At 43.3% G+C, this 19,340-nt stretch overlaps 1 protein-coding gene across 8 annotated transcripts in view; it reads right to left on the bottom strand.

Annotated features, from left to right (window-relative positions):
- Nucleotides 1-1,131: 1,131 nt before the first annotated feature.
- The window catches only part of DENND2B (DENN domain containing 2B), a 177,799-nt gene continuing 159,590 nt past the window's right edge, over nucleotides 1,132-19,340 (bottom strand). For all 8 annotated transcript variants that reach the window (XM_074884443.1, XM_074884446.1, XM_074884445.1 and 5 more), the window contains 6 exons: nucleotides 6,904-7,081; nucleotides 5,767-5,808; nucleotides 4,646-4,757; nucleotides 3,404-3,643; nucleotides 2,384-2,470; nucleotides 1,132-1,992 (listed from right to left, as the gene is read on the bottom strand). In XM_074884443.1, coding sequence (XP_074740544.1) covers nucleotides 1,958-1,992; nucleotides 2,384-2,470; nucleotides 3,404-3,643; nucleotides 4,646-4,757; nucleotides 5,767-5,808; nucleotides 6,904-7,081 — 694 coding nt within the window. In that variant the 3' untranslated portion in view covers nucleotides 1,132-1,957. The remainder of the gene's footprint in view (nucleotides 1,993-2,383; nucleotides 2,471-3,403; nucleotides 3,644-4,645; nucleotides 4,758-5,766; nucleotides 5,809-6,903; nucleotides 7,082-19,340) is intronic.

Genomic DNA, 19,340 nt, shown 5'->3' with positions numbered 1-19,340 from the left:
TGTGGGAGATGGGTTTTACAGTGCCACATTCTTCAGCATTCCGTGGCTTCTTCTTGCCTTTCTAGCAACTCTGCAGCACTTCTTTCAGCTGATGTTTTATTCATAATTTTCTTAAGAAGAGTATGTATTTTCCCAGATGGTTACTAGCAACTTTTTATAAAATGGCCACAATCCACCTGTACAAGTGAAGTTACTCCTTCCACTCTGAAGAACTACATCTCGAAGTCATTCTGGACCTTACAGCATATCATGGTGTAAAAGTAATGGAAATTAATGTTTGTGATTACATTTCCATTGAATCAAAAGCACTTGATAATTTACAGACATTTCATGTACATTTAAGAAGCTTTTGTATATACACAAGTGTGAGGGAGGGAAGAAAAAAAGGAAATTACTTCACCTTTTTTGCGAATAATCCCTCAATTTTGTTCTATGAGGCTGATAGCAAACCAGAACCACTGTCAGGTTAGGAACTGCGCAAGCCTCAAAGCCAATCTAACTAAAGAAGTCATGCTGCAAATGAAAAAAAATAGTGTTTGGTTTGGGGGTTTTTTTTAAAGGTAAGAAGCTTTATCTAATTTTCATTAGCTGTCAGACTTGCAAACATATTCAAGTATTTTGTATTTTCTTCTTCAGACTAAGGGAAAACTTAAAGAATCTCAACAGGAGTTATGTTACCAGACCAAAGATGAATGTGGTACTTGGGCAACATTCACAGCTGTGCAGAGGCCATGGCAAGCTGTCCTGCTGAAAAGCCTTCACTGAAATGGAAACACCACCTGAGCAGACTGAAGTTAATGCAAAAGAAAAGCAGACTCTCAAGAAACGTAGGTGATCAGCTCATCAGAAATAAGTCTGTCTGCTACAAGCTGCTCATACTCTACTCTGATCATCTACCAAGGTAGCACAAAACCAGCCTGAAAATACCACAGATCAGGAGCAGTATCTATGATACAATGACAAAAAGTAATTTGCTGCTAACCCATGCCAAGAAAAAAAAAATGCTTTAAAGAGATGCTTCTGTTAGAAAAAAATTAACAGGGATATAAAACGCCTTGTCTCAGCCCTAGTGAAAAACATTGAAGAAAAATCAAACTATGTCATGAAATAGCAAACCTACTAAAAGACAGGTTCATAATAACCATTTTATACTTTAATTACAAATTCATTTAAAAAATCACAGGAAAGTTACTGGGTTTGTACCTACTCAACATCAGAAACTGCAGAGGTTTGCAAGGAATATAAACAAACAGGTATATTTACAGAGTTTATTAGAAACCATACATACATACACTAGGAAAGGATGTACTGTACCTACTCGTTGCAGCTTGCATGTCAAAGAACTGAGATCTCCTCAGGTTTAGCAGTCTTAATGCAGAATGGATTACAAGTAGTTTACTGACCATAGTTCAAACCAAGTGGAAGTTTTGTATTGTGAACCAAGTACCTTATTATCAAGTTACTTTGTTATTTCTTTTAAAATTAATTAGAAGGAAAAAAAAATGCCAACTCCGCCACATGAAAGCAGCCCCTGTGCGTACAACCTCTCCCACGTACCCGAGTTCATTCACCCCCGCAGTATCCAGGCATCAGTGTAGCTCTCACAAACATCCCATGAAGTCAGTGGTTCTGCTGAGACAGTCAGCTGCACATAATCAGCTATTCAGTTTTGCACCAAGCATAACTCAATTCATACTAAGAAAAAAAAGCACCTGTTATTCTCAGGAATATACAAATATTTACCACAGTTTTCCTTGCTCATTACAAAATCAGTTACAAAAGCTTACAGCACATTATGTACAAATTCTACCCAAATACATAAAGGAGCCATGATCTGGCACACTAACAGCATCAGTTGGCACTTAAAGCTGTGGTCAGCTTGCTCCACTCTCCTCCCGCACCAAACTCTGAAACGTGTCTTGAATAGTCTTTGGGTTGGTATTTCCGCAGAAAGGCCTTAGTTCTTCTTGTGAAGGAACTTCATTTTGTTGCCTAAAGAAAGCACACCATCAGTCTCCAGCACATACTGAAAAGCCAAGGGCAATCAAAGGTGACTTAACAAATAGGTCTAATTTGTAAGGTAATTGCTGTAGAGTAACTCTTCTACTTAATACCTGCAGGAACAGCCAACTAATCCTGAGTGGTCAGCCGCCTGCCTTTTCTCTTCTGCCATTATGGTTTGGTTCCCCCGAAGCGTTAACAAAGATCATAATTAAGACTGGTTTTGTCAGCTTTAAGTATGCTTTCATTGTTTTCTTATATCCTATCACATTGAAACTGCTTGACTATCTGATTTCATCTCAGCCAAGGCTTTTTTTAAAATTAAAAGAGAGAAAAATACATGAAAATTCATTTCAGAAATACTTCTACAGATTTTCCTCACCAAGGCCTCGCAGAAACTTGTTTACTCCACTTTGTTCCGTGTCTGGAAGCTCTTCCAAATACTGTTCAACCCTCTGCTCGAAGAGACCTGTGGGAGAGGGGAGAAAAGGGAGCTGGGGCGAGCTCTGTCAGGCTGAATCCGTTTCCCCCGGCCCCTCTGCGCACTCCCAGCTTTTTACTTTTGCAGTCCTTCGCCCCTGTAACGCTGTAAAATTTTACTGCCGGTAAGGGGCTGCTCAGTTTCCCGCGGCGCCAGGGCAGGTATGGCGAGCCGCAGGCGTGACGCGAGGGGTGACGGACTGGAGGGCGGCGCCGCCCGCCGCTGCTGCCGCGCCGCCCGCCCTCATGTCGGCCGCGCTTTCCGCCGACTCCGGCCTCCGCTCCGGGTGATGCCGGCACCGCGACTGCAGCCCGGGAAGCGGCTCGGCCGCCCCAGCAAGGTCGGAGCGCCCCGGGCCGCTGGGCCGCGCCTCCCGCTCCCTGCCGCCGCCAGAGGCGGTCGCGGCTGCACAGCCCCTTCGCGCCCTGCGGCGGCGGGCACCGCCCGCGAGCCGGGCCTGGGCCTGGGCCTGGGCCTGGGCTCCGGCCCCCGCCGGTGCCCGCGCAGCTCCCGCCGGCGGCGCTGCAGCGCCAGGCGCGGCCTGGCTGCGGTGTGGCTCGCGCGGGCGGCGGGCCGGTTGCCCGCCTGGCCTGCTCTTGGGAGCGCTCTCAGCGTTTCCCGGGAGCGCCGGCAGGCCGCCGCGGGGTGGTTTGCCCTCAGGGACGGGCTGCGCCCCTGGTCGGAGTGTGCCCTTTTCGCCTCAGTGATTGAAGGCGCTCGGATGTGAATATTCTTGTGGCTAAAGGCTTTGCATTCTCACCGCCACAGCCACCATAGGCCCACAAGCAGCAGACGATGTGTTTTGGGAGATCTGTCGGCCGTACAGAATTTGCTCAGCCGTGATGGTACACAGGGACGGTAACCACAGGGTCAGTGCAAAACACAAGTAACCTGCACTGCAGGGAAGAAAACCACCCTTACCTTTTGCCCTGCATTTTCTCAGCTCTCTGTCCTGGATGAAGCCAGCAAACATTTGGGATTCCATAAAAACTTCCAAGAAGCGGCGGATACTCTTGGAGGCCACAGATTTACGGAAAGCCTCCCTTTGGAAGGCACGCTCTCCTTTTTCATTCTGGGTTAGGAACAGGGAATAATGGCCAACTGTCTCCACAAAGAATCGGATAAAAACCTCAGACACTAATCCATTCAGGGTGTTACATTCTGCAAAATAAGGCGCAATAAAACACCAAAATCAGCTGCTACCAGAGCTGTCAGCATTGTCATCCACACGGGGCCAGGTACTGTCATCGAGCGGTGTACTGATGCCATGATAGTAACTGAAGGGAGTTGTACCCGCTCCATGCAGACCTGGATACACATCAGATAAGGTAACAGCTTCATAATCAAGAGTGCCAGTCCGCATATAATTGGTGTATCATAACCAAGAGTCAATGAGAAATACAAATCCTCAGGAAACAGCTCAGAAAATTAAAAAATTTATGGGTGGTTCATCAAAATTATACTTCATATTTTAACTCTTGAGTAAGTTTTCCTGAGAAGCTTCTGAATGACAGAATTAAAATATTTGCTCTGGGGATAAGTCGTCTTTACCAAGAACTGATCAAAAAGAGTATGTTGTAAAGTTTAGGTTTTCATAATTTCTGAGGTGTTAAAATAGTTTTACATATGTAACACAGATGAGTAAAAATAAATTTCAAAAACTGAACAGGGGCCAGTTTCATACCTTTTAACCACAGGCATTTAAATTCACCCTGGGCTGTTTTTATAATTGCTGGAGGGAAATATGAACCTTCAGAGGCAACTTGGCCCCTCTTGCACTGAAACTATTTTCTGGAAATACCTGCTTCTCTCCTCTGAATATACCGAGTGCCAAGAGCAACTCCAAACTCAGACACACCCCTAAGCATGTATAGTTATCTGGATTGAATTAGGGCCAAGTTAACCACAAACCTCTGTTTGAGTAAAGGTTTAGAGGTACTCATGGGAGTGCATGTCATTTACAAAGAAATTGAAATAGGTCGCTGACAATGTATTACTGTGGGTTGATACTATCAGTCCCATTCCCTGTGTGTTCAAAAACTATCTTTGATGTCGCAAAAGGTATTTAAGTACTGAAGTCCCATCTTTCTTTTGCCTGGATGGAAAGTCACAATACTACCTACGTGCTTGTTTATACAAGTCCCTGTTTCCAAATGAACTTACCATCATCTGAATCACTATCTGAATCCTGATTTATCAGTTCATTCTTTCTCTCTAGAGCCTGCTCCAGAGCAGCTTGCAATTTTCTAGGTAATAGTGTGTCTTCATCATCCATCTGGCAGAGGAAAAAAAAAAACCTCTCGATCAATTAATCTATGCAGCAGCTACAGCAAATACTTTTGCAAGGTTTAAAATTCAGAAGAAAAGCATTTTGTATCAGCTACTGTCATACCTACATAAACAAAATAATGAAAATTATGTGCAACTATCATATATTTCTAAACAAAATTTCTTGTCACTCTTAATGAGATTAAAGTCAGGAATGATAATCCAAAGAGCAAGGTAAACATACAGAAACTTGGAATCAGCTCTTTATATGATAAAAAGTCCAAATAGTTGTTTTTAACTAAATACAGACCATGCAAAGCCTAGCTACATGTACACACAGCTGCTCTAGTTGGTTTTAGGCAGCTTCTTTGGTTCTTGACAGTTGTTTTTACTTTTATTTTAGTATATCTTGTTTTCTGGGTTTTCCCCCTGTTGCTCTCTTCATCTTATTTAATGCTTGTTCAGCAAAAGCGAGTAGACACAAGAATCTTAGCTCTGCAACCACTATTCACCAGCCGTATCTTGCAGCGAATTGTACAAGAAAGTTTACCCATCCAACCTGCAGATTGTTAGTTTTGAAATTATTTAGTGCCACATTACTATCAGGAGGTGGTGATCCTTCATCACTCTGTTTACAAGGCTCCTGCTCTCCCTACCACATTAAACTATTCTTCACCTTTCCTCTCTCACTCAGAAACTTTTCTTTGCAATTTTTGTCCTTTTTACCTCCAACAGTGTGAGTTTTTGGGCTAACATGATGTTATTATCTTTGGATGTTTTCTTTGCACTGTGAATACAGTTCTCGATTTCTTCTGACAGTCACAGCCTCAATCCCTTTTGCATACCTGAGGAGTAGTACCTATTTGCAGGTGAAACAGAAAATGAGCACTTTTTTTTTCTAATCTCTTTCCCACTGCACAATCCCTGCCAAATACCTCTAATCAAAGAAACCTAATCGTACTATAGGAGTAAACAGCTTGCTAAACTGCCTGGCAACATTTCGAGCTGTACTTCACCTGTCTGATGAATCGATCGGATCCCAGGTTAACCATCAAAGCCTAAAGAAAAGAAAACACTACAGTGAAATATACCTGAAGAGACAGAAAACATTAATTTATGTCTGCCTTTTAATAGTGAAAGATCATCTGAATGGTCCCAAGCCTCAGCATGAATCAAATTCCTACTGTGAAACAAGTTGTGTGCTTTATAAAACAAGAAGATGAAGTTTTTCTTTAGACCTTAAAGTCTAATTTAACATAGTTAGATGCAACAGATCTCACACTAGGTTTAATATGTAAAAAAAGCTGAAAGGTTAGGCAGGTCTTTTTTCTTAAACCTAAGCAAGTTACTGCTAATCATTTTTGTTAATGTGCAGATGAAAAGTATTTCAGAGGGGTTTAAAGAAAATGATGTTATTTGAGGCAGCGGGGCTTCTGAAGGGCGAGGGTGTGAAATATTGATGATAATGAAGCAACAAAGCTGAGAGACAGAGCTGCGAAATGTGGGAGAGCAATGTTAGGAAAGTGGGAGGAAAACAGAGCAGAGATTTACATGGACCAGAGGCACAGAGAGCCTTGAAAGTGACCACAGGAAGATAAGATTTCATAGAAAAATGACAGGAAACCAATAGCAGTAAGAGAGAAGAGTGTGCCCTTGAGTATTTTTGTGGTATTTTACTGGAAGAGCTGATGAAGTGCAACTCTCATTTGATTTCCAATATAGTATTAACAGTCTTAGAAGTAATAAAAAAAAAAAATCTTTAAAGTTTTATTTTCTGTGCTGACTATGGTTTCATGCACAACTTTAGCATTAATAGGTATCATAGCAGATAGCACTTCATGTCTTCCTCTTCTTGTTTCAGGTACCACAAAATCAAAACAAATCAGCATTATTTACAGTGTACTTGTTGACCAGGTTAACATTCACTTCTCGCTGTCAAGGTGCCAGCTATGGGAAGAGGGGCAGAATAAAGAAAAAACTAAACCTACTACCTACTAATTTTACCAAGAGGCAGTTGCCCATGAGAACTAGGCAGAGAAGAAACAAAGAGGCAGATTAAAAATTAAACGTGCGGATTTCTGTGCGAATGGCAGGCCCTCTTGAGGACAAGGCCAGCCTTACTCCAGGCAAACAGTTGTGGTGCCAGCTCCTACCTCCTCTACGGGCAGCTCCTTCAGTTTGGGCAGAGAGCTGGAGAGCAGTCCCACCAGGAAGGGGGTCGGGCAGCACACGATGTCAATCATGGACGAGGGCAGAACAGGAATGAAGGTGTGCTGCCAGGAGAAGGGGTACAGCAGGGCCACCACGGCGTGCGAGCAGCTCGAGAGGGTGCTGGAGAAAGAGGAACAACCACATTAGCAGAGGTTCTTTTTGTCCACAACACCTACCACCTGCTAATAAATTTGGTGTGTTAAAATGCGAGTGCCCAAGGGGCTGCCCTTCTATCACTTCTGACTTCAGGCGGCCCTTCCACTCCCTACCACTTCTGTACTGTGCAGTGTGGTAGTTCCTCCCGTTCGCCTCTAGGTGACTTGAAACGAAAGGTAAAACACTAGAATCAATTTGTTTCATTATAGCAGTGAGGAGACACTTGATCTAGAGGACAAGGTTTAATGTTCCCAATGGCACTCAGTAGCAGCCACTCTATGATGCTTAAAATCCAAAAGCAACTTCAGTTCTTTTCAGTTCAGTTCAGTTGTTACAACCATGTCAGCAGTATAAAACGTGTAATACTGATACTCTTGTGTTGAGCACTAATGCACAAACAAGGGAAAATGAGAATGAAATGGGAAAAAAAAATCCTGAAGAAAAACTCTACTAAATCAGATGTAAAAAAACCCCAACAATCAATACTTACTCTAAAGGAAATCTAGTAAAAGCAACACATTTTTCAAAGTTTGTATATTTTGGCGACAACAGCATATTTTTGTTATAATACATTTTAACAGGCTTATTGACCAACTCTAGTGATAAAGGTATTAACCCTGCTCAGTAGAATACTCTAAAATACATGTTGGTATCTCCTAAACATTAAGGCCTGATATCATTTGTGGAAAATGTCTTGCATACATTGTCCTTCCATCTACTGAATCTGATTCCTTTTTGCAGTCACATGGTTTCTAAGTTTTAAAAATAAAGGAACATCATTACCAAGCTAGTTTTAGCATCGGGGGAATAAAGACAGGCTCTCCATTTCAGAGCTTTGATTTTGGACTGAGTTACAACGTCTGCTTCTTGCAGGCCGAGGATGACAGAAATTTGGATTTTTACCCAGCCCAGCATGACTGAGCTAATTTTCTCACAGGGCAAACTTCTGCTGTGCCTAATGTAGCCACAAAGAACTATAAATAACTAATAACTTCAGAGCTGTTACTGCTTGAGAATGCTGGCAAGAAATGCCGATTTCTTCTACTGCAAGACTTGTTGGAGACTTTAGGTGGCATCAGACCTCCACTGGAATAACCCTCGCGAGCATTTTTAGTTGTGGATTATTCCAAGACCAGGAGAAAGATTTCACCTGTTTGTTCCTGTCAGTTAACCTTTGAAATTAGCTGAATGGGAAAAGTGAGAACTAGAGGACAAAGAGATAAAAGGTTGGGGAAGAGCAAATGCTTGTCTTTTACTGCAAATAATCTGTTGCATTGGTTTTACTTGACATTTCCTTTAAGATCTATCAATCACAGCGTGTTTTTGTAACATATGTTGCCTGACACAGATTTCCTGGAAAATGATGTGTTTCTCTCATTTATTTTTTTTATAGCAGGCAATGGTGCTGCCGTTGCCTCATATTCTGGTCTCGAGCATCTACCATAGCAGGCACAGTGGTATGTTTCAGAAGAGCTGTGGAGCATGGTACAGACTCCCAGCACTTTCTCAAGCTCACTTTAATAACTCTGTGGCATTTTCAACTACTACAAATTCAGTCATCTTAGCGAAGTGACTAAAAAAAGAGCCACGTTAAGCTAAAAGCAGGAAGACAAACATTCTTCTGATACTCAGTTAGTATTTTTTTCCTCTCTATAGAATGCCCTTTTGTAACTTGTTGTTTTACACGCAGTGCTGTGACGTAAATCAGCCCCTGCATCCTCTTGTGCGTGCTATTCCCACGCTAGGAGAGGCTTCAGGCTCCGGCCCAGGACACTGGTTTCTCTTCCAGAGCTTTCCTGGGAGCTGGCTGGGGCAAGGCAGCAGCTGAACGCAGCAAGCGGCCATGGCAGGGGGATGTCCTGCAGCAGCACCCTGCTCTGCTCTGCCAGTGCCCCCCGGGTCACACCATCACCCTTGTCAGCAACGTGGCCTGTGCATTTTGTCTCTGTACACAGTTTTTCAAAATTCAGCCTCAGAAAATCTTTCACTCTGAGATGAAACACTCACTCTGAACTTTCAGTCCCCAGAATCTCCTGCTGCCCTCCCTCCCAGACACTGCTCGTGCAGAAGGCAGCAGGAGCCTCACACGCTGTTATCAAACTCCTGCTTCTACAAAGTGTCTGTGTCTCTTCCACAGCTAGAAAGATTCATATTTAGAAAGGATACACATCTTTCACTTCAGTGTGAGGTTTTTAGATTCTATAAGGTAAAATTCAGAGATCATGGATGTAAGGGAACCTCCAGTTTAAATCTCTAAAATATGGTTCAGGTCCTTTTAAAAGGGTATTATTCATGAGAAGCATGTTTGGTAAATTAAAAAAGAAAGCCTACCCTGGGAAACCAAATCCACTCCAGTTTTTCCTTTAGAGATGTGCAACCCACACATTGTCCCACTGTTCTCGTTTATGAGAAATAAAAAGGTCGGTCAGATGATTTATTTTCTTTAAGGTGTGTGAAGCACACAAATAAAGCAACAGAATAGACAAAGAAATTATATTTTCAAAATATTTTCACTTTTAATAGTAATCCAGAGAGCTGGCTTTGAGAGTGGGCTTTTTCATTTGGTCTGTGCAGTTTTACAGGAACACCGCATAATGTTCTAGCTGTCGTTCTACTGGAAAACACTTCTTATATTACCCATCTGCAGGTAATTTTATACACGGGCACAAGAAACAAAACCATTGCATGAGTCACACACTAACGAGGAGCATAAACGTTTCATCACATACTTCAGAGGGGAAGCACTGCCGGAACCGTGCACAAGTGGGAGACACGCTATGATGATCCCAGGGCTCCAGGCACCCCCGTACGGCATGGGGCCAGCTGTGCCTGGGCTCCCAGCACCACACTGGCGGGTGCCTCCCTCCTTCCCTCCAACACACGGGTAGTGCCCTGCCCCATGCCGGCAGCACTAACGCCTCATCCCACCCCGGAGATGTGGACCCCTCCACTGGCCTGGGATGTGCTGTCTCTGCAGAGCTGCTCTGGGGAAGAGGCAGCCTTCTCCTTAAACCCAGCACATCCCTCTGCTCTGTCAGCTACAGGCTGTCCCGCACGCACACGTAACTACACGCAGAATAAGTCTACTAACAGTAATTGACTGTCAAAAGGTGACTGTGTTTGCAAGTTTTGTGGGGTTAAGGCAATTTTCTTACATATCTGTATGTAAGGCAGTTATCTAGCCATACTACGCAGCCTACGCCGTGGAACTCATCCCATTAGCCTGTACTCATCCCAATAACTGCACTCCACTAAAGCAAAATTAGGGAACAATTTCTAGAAAAATGCCCAGTTCCAATTGAATTCAAAACACAAGCAATCCACCACTTCTCCTTCCACTTCTTTTTCCATGGTTATCATCTTGTTAAAAATTATTTGGAATTTGTCCAGATTTTGGTTCTTCCTATGCCTTTTATTCACTAGATTAAAAAACCCTTCAGGGTTTGATCTTCTCCCCATGAAAGCATTAGCAGAGATTATGTAGTCTTATTGAGACATTCTTAATCACAAATTTCTCTCAAAGAAGAGAACTTTTATCATGTTACAGACAAAAGTTGACAGCGCTTCTTTCCAACTCAAAGTTGATTTATCTTCCTCTGGGCTATTTTGTTTTCTAAATCATTGTCTCATGATGGCACACAGAAACTCTTCTTTGTTGTGTACTTGGCATGGAGACACAAAGCTCAGACTAACAGCCAAGGCACAGGAATTGCAGACATTACCGTGACTCAGCTGAATTGTGGAGACTGCTTGTGAACATGGTTTAGGCCCATGTCAAAAGCAAATTACTGTGGCTTAACAAGAACATTTACTGTCCTTTAGATAGGAGGGTGTCTGCTATCAAGTTCTGGGTCAGTCAACCAGCAAATAACCCCAAGTCTAGGCTATATTAATATCTAATCACAACACAATTACCATATTCTGAGAAATACACGTCTGCTGTTGCACAGTGGATGGGCACTGCCCCGGCTGTGGGGGGCACTGCCGATGTGGCTGCTGATGCTGGATGTGCCTGTTTCAGAGGACCATGGCTCGCTGCGTACTGCAAGTCACCAACTCTCATGAACTGTTAAAGTCACATTCAGTTACACATACTACTCATGTTGGAAATATTCCACAGATATGCTTAATAACTCTCTTTTGTCTATAGCAATAGCCAATAGTTATATTCCTTCTCACTTCCCCCTCTACCACCTACAATTTCTCACAGACCCAAGGGAGCCTCACACACTGAGCATCTCCTAAGTCCAGGACTAAGCCTCTAGCACAGACAACTGCTTACTGGCAGGGCTCCCTCATCCTACCTTGCTACTCTTGTGCACCTCCACAGTCATTTTGGTATTTGCATTGAAGGAGGGGAAGGTGAGAATATCCCTTCCTGCTCCTTTCCCAAGGGACAGACAAGCTTACTCAGCCAGGAGAGGAGGGAGGACCACCCCTTAGGTGCAGGGGCCAAGCCACACAGCAGCTCCGTCACCCCAGGGCTGGTGCCAGCTCTGCTATGCCGATGGCTCTGGACCATGCACAGGACTGGGATCGATTGTTAGAATCTGGTCCCTCTGCTTCCTCAGTGGAGAAATGTAGCCAAAAATGTAAATTCACAGAGAAGTGTTTCCAATGCCTGTGTTTACTTTTCCACAACCTTTTCATGTTTCTCATTTCTCCCTGCTGATTTAATTATGTTACTCTGTCCACATTTGCTGAACTCTTTCATCTGCTGTGTTAACGCATACAGGCTCCAGCCCACAACTGCTCTGTGACCGAGTTACCTCCCTGACCCACATCTTCTCGTCTGCTCGGGAGAGTTTCTTCCCACTTGAGGTTGGAGACTGGAGGTTCCATCCATCCCAGGTGTAATACCTCCACTCAGGTGGGTATTACACACCCACATGCCTCATCACATGCCACTGCTGTGCTTTTCTGTGATAGCTCCTACCCTTGTGCCGTTGATGAACTGTGTAGCAAAACCAGATGCCTGACACTTCCCTCCTATACCCTTCAACACCTCCCCAGATCCTGGATTAACTCCAGTCTGACAGAGAGAGAGAGAAGTCTGTGACAACTCTGCAAGATAAAATGGTCTGAGAGGTTTGTCTCTGTAAAAGACTCTGGGAAAAGGCTATGGAACCAAGGATTCAGCCCATCTGTCCTCCAACACACACAGACTGCAGAGGCAGAGGGGAAGGACAAAGCAGAAAGCTTGAAAAGCATCAAGTAAAGAGAAAATGGAAGTAAAAATTGTAGCATACTGCTACAGTTGGGGTGGGAGGTGGAGTGCATATAGCTTGCTGTTACTGGGCAGGCAGTCATTTAGAGCAGAACTGTGCTGTACTGGATACAATACACAGCTGAGCTCTGAAAAAATAAAGGTTTCTCTGGGTACATAACAATAAACAATAGCAGCACTATTATTCAGGTGGATAAGACTAAGTAATAGCATCAGGGACAAGATATAAATGAAAACGTATCAGTATTGTAAGTGACAGTCTCCATACCCCAGCTGTCTCGCTGTAATCAGCTCCTGCGGCATTCCTGCAGGAAGTAGTTCTTAAAGCAAGCCCCTGAGGATCCCTGGCCAGTTGGAAGAGCTGGCTGACAACAGGGAGATGTTACCACTTTCTCCCTGCTCCACTGTGTGTGTGCTCAGCTCCAGTACCCACCCTGACCCCCAGGCGCTCTTCTTCTGAGGCTGTGTGTCCCCACAGCCCCCCAGATCAATGGCTTGTGCTTTGCTCCTGGGGCTGCTGTGCTGTGAAGGCACGTGTTTCATTAACCCAGATACCACCGACTACTCACCAAATAGGGCAGGAAGGAATAAAATGAGAATTCAATAAAGTACTTGATACAATGGTGAAGGATATCTCCAGTTTTCTAGCCAGTGTAAAAGTGTCAGACATCACAGCATTCCTTCCTGGGCAAAATTATTGCTGATTGTTTCTGTTACCACTCTAGAATGTTTAAAAGGGGAAAAAACCCTTCAATTCCTCTTTTTTTTGACTCAAACCAAAGAAATTACATGTTTTCGCAGCTTTTTAGCAAGAAGACCTACCCCATGAATATTTCAAAATAAAATCATGTGAGTTATTGTTGTTAGAGGAAAAGAGCATGGCGATGGAGCCATCAGACTGCACGGCTGCGGCCCCAAGTCAGGGAATGTGCAAGCACACGCGCTCAGGAACAACAGGCACATTCAGAGGCGCAGCATCGGATGCAGAGAGGGCTGGGGAGGGAGCCCTGGCAGAAGACAACTGCAGGAAGTGTATGGGATAACCTTCTCATCGGGAACAACTTGAAGTAATAAATACCTTTGTGCTTGTAAACGAATACTGAAGCAAAGCTGAAATGGAGATTTTCTGAGAAGCGAAGCTGTCACGGGTAACATCACTGCTGATTAAAGGATACCTGTGTGTTCATACATAAGGGCTGCAACTAATGACGGGTCTGGGAGACCTGCCTATTTGTAGCATTGCTTGCATTTGTAAGGCACTGTTTTCACATGATCAGGATTCAAAATTTAACTTATCTTCACTGAAGTTTTTAAGCTTATGTGTCTGCCTCTGGATAACTACTTTGTTTTCCAATTTCAGGCAAAATTATATAGAATCATAAAGTAATTCAGGTGGGAAGAAACCTCAAGGAGGTCAGCTGATCCAACCCCCTTGCTCAGCATCAGATCAGTTTGCTTCCAAAGGCAGATAAAAAAACATGTTATTTTGTTATATAAAACATCTTTGCTGCCCTTTTCTGCGAAAGGCTGGCATGTTTTGGTGGCAAGGACTTGAAGGCTGGCAGGAAGGAGTATCCTGTCTGCCAAGGACTTCTACCAGTGATGTCTAAACTCACTTTGATTTGTTTATGTTAGAAGCCACCTTAAAATAGTTCTTGTACATACTAAAGAGAGACTTATTTAGCTGCTAATTTCTTCAGAAGAAATTGTTTGCACTAAGCAGCACTTTCCTTTCCACTGTAGCCTTTGGCTACACATAGAAATGGGAGGCTCATCTGGGAGAGGAAAATCATCTTCATCCTGCAGGGAACCCAGGGAAGGGAAGAGAAGGAAAGGAAGGAAGGGAAGGGAGGAGGCTGAGTGAAATACAAAGAGGTAAAAATAAGACCTGTGAGGCAGAACTAGGAAGGGAGGAAGACAAAATGAGCCTGCCAAGCAGGTGAAAAGGAAACATGAGCTGAGGGCAAAGAGTCTGGCATGCAAAACTAAGGGACAAGACAGTGGCTGGCTGGGCTGAACAACACAAGCAAGCACCAGGGAAAACAATTTAATATGAACATAGATAAAGATCCGTCACACACATGTGGCCAAATTATTAGGTCCCTGTGAAACTTGTTCCTCCCTGTTGCTATAGGCAGATGGAAGGACTGAGAGGCTGCCTGATGCCAGTTACCCATCCTTGTTCGGTACCAGAGGTGCTGAGAGCGAAGGTCAGACACCGGCATAGCTGAAGGTGTGTGACAGACTCAAAGCCCACTCGTGGTACAGATGCAAATCAAATATAACCAGTGCTTGTACACTTCAGCCACTTCTGTACAGATTCCCCCTTGCCCCACTATGCACAGCCTGCTGATAAGCCAACACAAAACCACAGTTTCTATCGGGAATAATTTTCAAACTGAAAGACAAGTTTCCTCCGCAACAGTTATATTTACCCATTTGTGAGAGACAGAAGATTATAATCAAAGCAAACACCAGAATCTGTGCTCAGCTTAGTGCTGTTTGACCCAAATTAATTATAATACAGTAATTTATCTGGCCACTGAAAGAAAAATGAATGGTTACAGAGCAGCAGAAATTATAGTCAGTTCATGCCTGGCTTCATCAATTAAAACAAAGCACGAGGGGACAGGCAAAATACTGTTTTAGGCTTTGATTCAGCAAAATATTTCAGTACAAGTTTCAGCCTTAAGCTACTTTCATTGTGCTGAAATACTTTGATGAAATGAAGCCTCAAAGACCTTTTGTTTTTCCACTTCTATTTTAATCAGATCAGCCCGCAGGTACACACACAAGACATGATAGCCCCTTCTGAACCGTGAGTACCCTGACTGCTGTGGAAGAGTGCTGTCCAAATGGCTGTAAAGTCAGCCTCTCTCGGCACCAAGGAATGTTTCAGCTTCTGAAATTTGAATAATTTTTTACTTTTCTAGAAGCCCTTCAGTGGTAAAGCAAACTACAGAGAATCTTTCAAGCCTTTATAAGGTGGTTTGGAAGTAGAGACTAATTTTTGAAGCTATTAAATAATATAATTTTAATAAATTATTAATATATTTATTAACTTCTGATACATTAATTTAATTTTTAATTAAATAATTCGATTCCAACCTCCTGGATTGAGAATTCCCTGTGTCAGAATCCTTCTACAAAGGGCCCACCTCCATGTGGGGTACACAGGAAGGAGGACACCCCTGCCACTGCCAAGGCACCTCTCCTCACCTGACCTTCGGGTAAATCTGTGAAAATCTAGGTAGCTGCAGGAAGTTTAGGATGGAGTGGTTGCATACATGACTTGAAAGAGGGTTCTGAACTTAATGAATTTCCTGTTACTAAATCTGACTTTTCTCTAGAATAATTAATTAGATGTTTAAAATCAAAGTAGTGGGTGCATATTACATGGACAATTGAGTGAGTTTAGGCTGTAAAAGCCAGACTAATAGTTTGCATTTTAATTTATTCTTAAAGCAAACACTTAAGAGGCAAACTAAGAGTCATGACATGACTTTAGTAGCTGGCCTAAAGTATGCAGCTGATACCATACCTCTGATCAATACCCGACATCCTTCTTTTCAGGAAATGTGGACAAATCTCTATGGGCATATTTTAGGTTACTTTTTCTCTTGATGTCAGGGGAGACCTGCCAATAGAAAGCTCTGCTCCTAGTGTCTAAATAAAATAGGGAATTCTCAAGTGTAAATATGATCATGATGGAGAGGAACACGTATAATTCATGTGAGGATCATGATGAGCCAAGTCCATTCGGGCCAACTCAAATGCAGCAGCCAGTCCTGAACATTTCATAACTTAATCATTACACACACTACAACAAACACTGCTACAGTCGATCTGTGCAACTGGATAAAGAGATGAGAGATGTCCCCTGTCTGTTACAGAGTGTAACATACATTACCCAGTCTTAGCAGTTAGCTAACGACTCACTTTTGTCCAGAAGCTAGTAAAAATCCCTCACTCTGCACAGGAACTTGACAAAGGAAAAATATTATTCAAGAGATTAACATTTCCCAGGGTGGGTGACTGATTTAGCAAACCAGAAACACTGCTATTGCACCGTGCCTGCCAGCCTCCACGGTCCATCCACTGCTTCTTCCTCTCCTGAGCCAGGCTTCCCCCAGGTGGCAAGCAGAAGCCTGATGCAAAAGTGAGAAAATTGTGCTTTTGCCAGGGGTGAAAGGCAGAGTCAAGTCACAGTGGCTCCCCTAATTTGAATGCTGACACATTTGCTGCAAGTGAGCTTTGTGATATCTCACAGAATGCAAACAAGGCCTCAGCGATAACACTGGCAGGGAGAGGAGGGCACAGACTGAGAAGGAAATGCATATTTTTCACATCACATCAGCCCAATTATCAGTTATGGTTCTTTGCAGAATCTTTTTAACTATGCTTACAACTCAAAGAGTGTAGCTACTTAACCGTGACAGACCCTCGCCCCTTCTGCTCCCCATTGCTTGGTGTACTCATGATGCAGTCACACCCCTCAAAAGGTGTTTTCTTCTCCCCATGAAAACAAGCCAAACCCAAACCTCGTTTTTGCAAGAAATGAGTCACACTTCGGGTTTTATCTGGTGATTTCTACAGTGCAGTCTGAGAAAAGCCAAGCTTGTAAAATTCTCATAAAGGAATCACAATATGACCTCACCTGTCTGGCAAAGGCAGTGCTGCAGTTCCTTATCCATGGGGCACCAGTGACCAGTTAATGCTGGGACACACTCCAGTGACTACTGAAGGTGAGTTACAGAGAGCTCGGGCACCAATTTCTCTGTGCCATTGATGATTCCAGGTAGGTTTTTTATGATAAACACAGTGGTTACAACCCAGTTTCTGGACTTGTTTTCTCTGACTTAAATTCATGGAGCCACACTTTGCCACACTGCCATGTCAATGAGTACAGTTCATGGAGCAGACTTGCCCAGTAGTTTGCATCATCACCTGTGTCCCTTTTCTGGTCCCTCCTTATCATATTTTACAGAAAATTGAGTGGGCAACATCTTCATCCATAAATTCTTCTCTGACCACTTTCCCTTTAGCTTAAGCTTGCAACATCCTCTCCTGTCTTGTGCTATCTTATCCTGCCAGTATGGTTGCATCAGCAGCCTCACTGTAACCACCTGAGCAGTGCATCACGAGTACACCAAGCAGTGGGGAGCAGAAGGGGCGAGGGTCTGTCACGGTGCTTGCCTGTCCTTTCATCCCTCTCCCATGAAAGTTTGTTCATAAGCATGTGGACAGAAAAGCTGTTTTGTCACTGTAAATGTCCCATCATACCAGAACAGAGAACGTCACAGAACTTCAAGTTAAATTTTGATACACTGGGCACTGTGCTAAGATACATGGTAAGAACAAGGAACTTAAATTTTAGTATTTTCTAAATACTAAAGACAAGATGACAACAAAGAGACCAAACATTATACCTGTGATGCTCCTGGCAGCTCATGTTGTTATGCAGGAGGGCTGCTTCAGCAATCTGTATCCAACTGCAATTTACAGTCAATGGCTTAAGGAACAAGCAGGTATGTTACAATGCCGGAGCGCAGCCAGAGGCGATGTCAGGAACAGCCAGCACCCAGTAGCTGTCTACCCTGCTGGGATGATGTCTCCTAGCTAAACAGAGATGGACTGAAATATGATGTGCTATCAGGGATTCCTATTTTAAAGCCACTGAATTTGTCAGCCAGTCAAAGTAATTCAATTTTTCAATGTTTTATAATTACACAACTCATTAGAGGATATTACCAAAGAAGTGCAAAATTTATGCAAAATTTCCAAAAGTTATCATAACTTTACACAAATTGGTACATTATTTTGCTTCACTAAGAGCTACATTTTCAGAACCCAGCTCCCACCTTCCTGGAACACCTGAGTGACAGACAGCCTGAGGTCCCACAGATAACCTGCAAAGCACAACCCTGGCTCATGGCACAGATCAAGGGTTGCATCATGTGAAGCCGGGAGCTGCAGACCAGAGAATGCACTGTCAGGAGATCGCTCTCTTGGAGAATAGCTTTGAAGTACTTAGTTTAAAAGAAAGCAGAGGAAAGTTGATCAAAGGGGAATGTGGTTTTAACGAGGACATTATTTTTTGCTCCCATAATACTTGTGTATAAGAGAGGCACATGAAAGCCCCTGGAGAAAGACACATGCAAAGTGCCTTTCAGAACGAGCACTTGGCTTTTCAAGCAACTGGCATTCAACCATACTTTCCACAAACCTCAAGCAAATGGGATTTTTGGCCATAAGTCATTGCTTTGACACATCAGCCACCTGCCCGAGTTTTGTCAGGTGGTTACAAGAAAAAAACCCAACTTTTCAAATATTTAGTGCGCACAGAGTTATCCAGTCCCTTCCAGCAGGACAGTTTCTTAGCAGAAATCTGTAACAAAAGTGGTTCTGGCCCAGGTGCTCCAGAGGAGTATTAACTACTTGTTCTTTCCACACCGGGACCTTTGATCCCACCAGTCCTTGTTAATGTTCACACTGGTGGTTTCAGATTCGCAGGCAATCATTGCACTATTAACAACATGACAGCTGTAAAGTACAATGAAGAATTTTTCCAGGTACTAACAAAGGAGAAGAACAATCCCAATCCCCTAATCCTTCTCATTCAAAAACTGAAAAGAGGGAATCTGTATGAATCCCCTTGCAGGAGCTAGAGGCCAAGTTGGGAAAATGTTGCAACTTACTGTCATACAGTTATTGTGCCAATAAGCAATCCAGAAGAGAATTACCAAACAACATGGTCGTCTTCTCATCCCATTCCCTTTCACAGGGGAGGGGAAGGGAGAGAGAATTTTGTTGTGCAAATTGTAAGTGGAAAAATGTTTTCCCACTGTAGAGTGTTGGCCAAAGCCTAAAGTGACATGAATAAATATCACTGGAAAGGAGGGCAGGAGGAAAGGAGGAAAAGGAAGATCACACAGGCTCTACCCTTCTTGTGATATGGCTTATTAAAAATGCCATCGAAGGTTACTGCATATTAAA

The sequence above is a fragment of the Strix uralensis genome, chromosome 15 (genome assembly GCF_047716275.1).
Source record: "Strix uralensis isolate ZFMK-TIS-50842 chromosome 15, bStrUra1, whole genome shotgun sequence".
In the NCBI taxonomy this organism is placed as follows: domain Eukaryota; kingdom Metazoa; phylum Chordata; class Aves; order Strigiformes; family Strigidae; genus Strix; species Strix uralensis.
This window is presented reverse-complemented; position numbering and strand designations above follow the sequence as displayed.